At 37.8% G+C, this 6,848-nt stretch overlaps 1 protein-coding gene across 1 annotated transcript; it reads right to left on the bottom strand.

Moving 5' to 3' along the window:
* Window positions 1–1,986: 1,986 nt before the first annotated feature.
* Window positions 1,987–5,777, bottom strand: LOC106089909 (eukaryotic translation initiation factor 2A). Its single transcript, XM_013255899.2, has 6 exons — window positions 5,670–5,777; window positions 4,571–5,371; window positions 4,323–4,493; window positions 4,066–4,240; window positions 3,455–3,720; window positions 1,987–3,130 (listed from the first exon to the last, which is right to left on the bottom strand). The coding sequence occupies exons 1-6, from the start codon at window positions 5,701–5,703 to the stop codon at window positions 2,397–2,399; spliced, it is 2,181 nt and encodes a 726-aa protein (XP_013111353.1). The 5' UTR covers window positions 5,704–5,777; the 3' UTR covers window positions 1,987–2,396.
* Window positions 5,778–6,848: the final 1,071 nt, after the last annotated feature.

Here is a 6,848-nt window from a genome sequence, read left to right on the forward strand (position 1 = left end):
TTTACTGTAAAATTGTTATCGATTTTTACTCGGGTACTTTCCAGGGTACTTCCCATGTCGAAACAATTAAAGGTGGTCTTATTTGAATAACATCCACAAATCATACAGTGCATCATCATCTGTTGAGTGTCAAGACCCAGAAACTCTGCGACCAAGAAGGAATGCGTCCACAGGGATCTGGGTCCGAGTCGAGTGGGTCTGGCCGGGCAGTTAAACAGGTGACGTGTATCGTGAGGTCCCTGGTTACAATTGGGACATACATCTTGCACGTCGGCATCAACCCTTGCTCTGTAGGAGTTGAGGCGGCTGCATCTGCCGGAACGTAATTGAGCCAGAACTACTCTGGGGAGGGTCAATTTCTTCAGGTGCAATGGGAGACGGTCGTTCTCCAAGGACTACACCCGGTAGCCATTTACCGCATCTGCTACCGTGTCTGCATGAATGTTGTTTAGACCTGCTTGATATGCCGCTTGTACACTGAGACGGCAGCCTTGCCGATGAAAGACTCCATCGGGCTATTACGGCACGTACAACCGGCTATCATGGGATTTTATTGTAAATCAGCTTTGCATAAGGACTACTTACACTTACGCCATCGGGCTATTACGGCACGTACAACCGGCTATCATGGGATTTTATTGTAAATCAGCTTTGCATAAGGACTACTTACACTTACGCCATCGACTATCACAAACAGAACGAGCTAAGCCCCATAACCTAAATAATCTGACAGCCTCCACCAGCTTAGGAATAAAGGGAGATGATCGAAGCCATTGGGCCCATTTCACTACTATTTCGTACGATAAACTATTGTTAAAAATCCTTGGAATTCTTGTTAAAAAAATTTCTGTTGAATTCTTGTAAAATGTACATTTATGGACATTGAGAAACAGATATCCAGATGAGAAACAAACTGCCATATGTACCGATCTCTCGATTTAAGATTTTGAGGCAATAAAAGGCGCACTTATTGTCCGATTTCTGCGAAATTTGGGACAGTGAGTTGTGTTAGGCTCTTCACCATCCTTCTGCAATTTGGCCTAAATCAATTCAAATTTGGATATAGCCGCCATATAGACCGGTCTCTCGGTTTATGGTTTTGGATCCATAAAAGGAGCATTTATTGTCCAATGTCGCCGAAATTTGGGACAGTGAGTTATGCTGTGGCCTTTGACATCCTTCTTCAATTTGGCCCAGATCGGTCCAGATTTGAATATAGCTGCCATATGGACCAATCTCTCGATTTAAGGTTTTGGGTCCATAAAAGGCGCGTTTATTGTGCGATTTCACCGAAATTTGAGACAGTGAGTTATGTTAGGTCCCTCTTCAATTTGGTCCAGATAGGTCAAGATTTGGATATAGCTGCAATATAGACCGATCTCTTGATTTAAAGTCTTGGCCCGATTTTGCTGGAATTTGAAAAAGTGACTTATGTTAGGCTTTTTGACATCCATGTCGTATGTGGTTCAGATCGGTCTATATTTGGATATAGCTACCAATATTTTGTTTTACAAAATTGAATCGGACCAAGATAACCAAGAACCACCCCCATCCGGCGAGCCTAGCCGCGCTGAACGCCAACATGCCAGCAGTAGCGAGACGCCGATATTGTTTTATCCAGCGCGAGGCACGACAAAGTGTGTAAGGAAAAGCGAAACCCGTATATTAAACATAGCTAAGATGCACGGCTACAGCAGTCCAACTGTGGCTTTAAACATTTGAGTACTATTTGCATAAAAAATTAGAGTTTTGTTGTTATTTTTTTTACCAAAATGTGATTGTTTATTTTTTTTCTTTTATTTCGCATTATTTGTTCTTTCAAATTTGTAGTGTTCTTTCTTAATAGCTTTTGTTGTAAATATAATGTTCTTTTTCTCATTTAGGATGAATCACAATAATTTCCGTTACTGGTTTCTTGCTGCTGTGTTCTTTAATATGGTTATTGATTGTTTGTTTAAAAAGCGCAATAAAAAATAAAATTACGAATTAAATTAAAAATAGTTTGGAATTTGTTGTTTGTTTGTATAATAAAGAAAAATACATTCAATATAAAAAAAGAGCAAGCGAGTTCGTTATTTATGTATAGGAGAAGTAAAATAGCTCATTTTCCTAACAAGAGGCAAATTATACAAACAGAAAGAGGTTAGATCACAACAGGTTGAATAATAAACCCCACTTTAAAAGAAAATCGAAAATGCTTTTTTAGTTTATATAATCGCTTGTGTAAAAAAGAGGTTGTAGCAAAATCAAAACAACAGTAAAACAAAGAGATATTTTGGGCGTAAGCGCAGAATGAGAAACAAACATACTCCAATGAGCAGAAAGTACAAACTGGAAAGAAGGCGGTTTCATTACACACCAAGCTTTTGAAATAAGTATATTGTTGATTTTTTTGATTAGTCAGACAATTTTAATGCTTTGAGTTCTTCCAAAAACTTGGCCTCCATAGAGATTTTGTTAAGTTGATTTAGTTCCAAAGCTTCGCCCTGTTCTTGGCGCAACTTGAGCTTTTTTATGTCGGATAGCTTTTTAGCGACATTACGAATTTTTTTGTCTTTTTCAGGATTGGCTGCCTTTTTGGAAGGCTGCTGCTGCTGTTGAGGAACATCGCCTTGTTGCTGTTGGTTAAATGATTTATTTTGTTGTTGTTGTTGTTGGGTTTGCTGACCTTCCTGTGCATTATTTTCTAGAATCTTTTCAGCATCATTGTTGTTGCCATATTGATGGTTTTGATGCTGTTGCTTTTTTTGATATTGCTGCTGTTGTGGCTGCTGGCGTCGGTTATTGGGATTGCGTTTGTTTTGCGGACGTGCTTGTTGAAGCTGTTGACTATTTTCCTCCTGGCCGCCTGCCTGAAGTACTTCTACAGTCGCCTCACCATTAGGTGGGGTATTGTTGCCGCTGCTGTTTTTGTTGACATTTGGAGAAGAGTTGCTATTTGTGTTAACACCACATTCACCTTTGGACTCTCTTCGAGCCCTAGCCCTCTCAAAGTTTCGTTGCTGCCTTTTGCTTGATGCATTTTGTAGCTGTTGTTGTTGCTGCACTTGTTGTTGTTGATTATTTTGTTGGGTTGTGGTGTGTTTTTGAGCTCCTTGTTTCTTATTGTTGGCATGCGAGGAAGTATAGCCTAAAATAAAAAAAGACACATTCATTAGGAATATAATTTTGCTAATTTGTAGTTATTTTTTATTATTTCGATATAGTAATAGTAATGCAAATTTATTATTATGTATGACTTATATGAGAGAATTTTCAAACCGTTACTAATGTTGTCTTCTTTTGCGATAATTGCGATTATAAGGTTCAAAACGATTTGAGTGCTTTTGACGGCCATCTTCGAATGGTTGTTGTTCATGAGAGTTATTATCGTTATTACGTTCCCTCCATGAACCTGGTCGCAGTATTGGACTATTTAAATCATATTTTCTTTGCCAAAATGTTCTTTCTTTACCTGGCGGTAGACCTGGTATGGTATTTTGCGGCTGAATCAACATTTTGTTGTTCCCCTTATTTCCACCACGCAAGTGTGGCGGGGTGTAAACGTTTTTACTTGCTTCAGGTTGGCTTGACTTGATGCCTTCCTGCTTAGCTTTAGTTATCGTCGGTTCACCGAATGTATTTTCAGCAAATTGCTGCCACTCCACGGCTAGAAGTTCTTGACCTTGCGGCCAAATTGTCTCATGCATTAAAGCCCCAGAATAATGATAAACTTTAAAGCTGAAAAAAGGAAAACAAAACAATAGTTTAGACTTTCTTTGCAAATGCTTGAATAGGAAAATGATAGAGACAAACAATTATTCCAATAGTCATTATTATTGAAACAATTTTTATTCCAAATATTGATATTTAGTTTACTAATATGATGTACAATATAATTTGAAATCCGTTTCCCCTATTAAATAGCACTAGGTAAAAAATTAACATTCAAGTAACTCTTTATAATTCATTTTACTTCAATATCACTGTCTGCTATTCCGCGAAGGAATTTGGATTTTTTGTCGCACATTGCCTGCTCATTTACATATTTACACCATTTTACTTGGTATGTATTATTGTACTCACCCGTTTCCAATACGCAATCGGGGAGCCGTAGTGGCCGTTACAAAGTATTCACCATTGGGACTCCATTCAAAATGAGTGGTATCGGGGCATTTTATATTGGCTATCATCTCCTTCATCTTCACATCCCAAATTTCGACATTTCCCGGCAAGTTACCAAAACCAGCTAAAACGACTAGTGCTAAGAAGTTAAGGACAAAAACCACATAAATAAAGAAGGTAAAATAAGGATTGAAATTTGAATTGTTAAAAAAGGATATGATTTCCAAATGGGTTGAAGTATGCACAATTACGAGGTCCCTCCTTAAAATCGAATATGACGTCACACTTCAAATTATACAACGCCGCCTTAGAAGGCATATAGCCGTAGACGACAACAAATTCTGTAGCTTTTGGACTCCATTTGACACAGTGAACGGGACCTTCTTTAGCTAAAAGTATAAAGTGGGTTTTAATGGATTAGAAGATTCATTAGACTTTCATACGTAATTAAAAGCACAATTCTTACACAATGGCACCGAACATGAATCGCCCTTCGTATTCAAAAAATGCAATGCTTGATTTCCATAATACGAAGCTCCTGTTTTATCCACTTCTGTACTGGTCAGCAACAGCAGTCCAGTTCCCCTCTTATTCCACATCATTTCAACACGGTCAGCATTAAAGAAACTCTTACAGGCCAGTGTTTGAGTCTGTCCCAAGGCCGGGTATTTGTATAGTTTGCACATGGAAGGTGCATCTTTGGCCCCAGGCGTATAGATGGCAATAAAGGGTGGACTACTGCCAGGTCCCACTGAAAGTATACCACCACGGCTCCCACCGATCTTCTTAGTGGTTGCAGTGAAACCTTCAATACCCTGTGACAAATCATAGAATAGTGATTCGCCACCCACAACGATAGCGAAAATGCTTTCGTCAGACGACCATGAGGGCTCCCAATCGGTTTGTTTCTTCTGCACAATGCTGAATACCTGTTTACCGGTGGCAATTTCATATACGAACATATTGGGAGATCCTTCTGGAATGTCCTTAGTGATAACATACAGCTCCCATGTACATAAGTAATTGCCACGCGGTGAGAATTTCAAATAGAAAGCCTTGGGACGTGGCAACGTGCATTGTAATTGCCAGTTATTGGTTTGCAAGACTTTAACCTCTTGTCCATTTGAGTAAGCAAAGTAGCTACCATCAGGGCTGAATGAAATTGATCGAGAATTTTTCGTCTCCTCTCGTGGTAAATTCGACTTGTGCTCGTAAGGCTGTTTGGAGCCAGACGAAGCCCATAGTTCTATTCCCACGCTAGAGCGAACTGCAAAGAAAAAGAAAAGAACAAAGAACGCACACAATTAAAAAGAACAAACAATAACAACAATGTTACAGCAAAAGAACACTGCACACTTCTCTAGAGAAAGCAAGCACCGCCAGCACTCAAAAAAAAAATCCACAAGGGGATGAGTAATGAAAATTTTCCAATGCAATTTCCAAAGGTAACTGGCAATTGTAAAGGCAAAGTTATTTTGCATTGAATGTAGAATCGCTTGCGAAACTTTTCATCCAAGAAATACGCACTTAAAAGACGTATAAATAATTTTATTTTATTTATTTACTTGCAAGGGCAGGCGAAACACAGTCCACAGCCATAGTCAAAATCTAACCTCAACGAAAGAGCTGCCATATCATTCTTCAGTTAAACGATACATCGATATGTGTCAATAGTCACATTTTGCACTGAAATATACATACTTTGTCAAAGAAAAGTACAAACATTACTAAAAGTTTTCTATTCCATTTTAATAAATGTTTTACATATTAATGGACCAAATAGATTTTCGTTTTTTCTGTCTGGCCACACTCGACTTAATCAAATGTGCAATCTTAAAATTTTAGTACAACCCAAGATAAATTCAGCATGGTAGAATCAAATAAAAGGTATTGTCGGATGCCCAACAACAAAGGATTGGGATATAACTCTGCTCCACTAAAGGCGCTATTATAGGGTATGTAGATGTCTTATGATGAATGTTTATCAAAATTGTCAATTTACAAGCGACTCCTCATTTTTTACTATTACACCTTTATGTTATTTTCGTATGACATTACCTATAAATTTTAACACAAGGTGATTTTTTATACGTAATAATTGTTGTGCGAAACTGGTTAAATCAGTAATTTGTAAAAACAAATTAATTTGGGGTTGTTTCATTCGACTGACAACAAAAACTGCTGATTTCTTTATGTTTTTGTCAGAAGGAATAGAGCACGCTATATCGAAAAAAAATTACAGATGCTATTTTGTAAAGTGATTTTCATATAATAGTTTCATTTATATCACACGACATGTACAACTCTACATGTGCTAAATTTAACATGCCATAAGACATCTACATGGCGTGTAATAGAGCCCTAACTTGTCAAAGCAAATGTAGACACACATAGAAATATCATAGAATTGTCAAAGAATCGACATTTCTATGAAATTAACTGAAAATATTTGAGAATGTAGAATTCAATAAAAAAAACGGCTTGAAGAAAGGGGTTGAACCATGACATAATTTCCAGGTAGTGACCGTAAACAGCTGAGTACAATTTCTTCTCACGAAATGCACTATCTGTCAACGAGTTTCGGTTGTGTGTGTGGATTATAGTTAAAAACTATAACCACACAAACAAGTTTTAATACACAAAATCAGAGTTGCACTCATCACTGATTTTGACAGATAGTGCACTCAAAATTTTGTTGTTGGGCAACTGCCACTACCTGTAAAAGAATATATATTGGGTTGAAC

This window comes from Stomoxys calcitrans, chromosome 1 (assembly GCF_963082655.1).
Source record: "Stomoxys calcitrans chromosome 1, idStoCalc2.1, whole genome shotgun sequence".
In the NCBI taxonomy this organism is placed as follows: domain Eukaryota; kingdom Metazoa; phylum Arthropoda; class Insecta; order Diptera; family Muscidae; genus Stomoxys; species Stomoxys calcitrans.

Excerpts from the sequence above, each read along its gene's own strand:
- LOC106089909 (XM_013255899.2), bottom strand. The coding sequence starts at position 5,703 with ATGGCTGTGGACTGTGTTTCGCCTGCCCTTGCAA. Across the intron at positions 4,494-4,570 it reads TTCATGTTCGGTGCCATTGT|CTAAAGAAGGTCCCGTTCAC; the intron begins GTAAGAATTGTG and ends TTATACTTTTAG. Across the intron at positions 3,131-3,454 it reads CATACCAGGTCTACCGCCAG|GCTATACTTCCTCGCATGCC; the intron begins GTAAAGAAAGAA and ends TTTTTATTTTAG.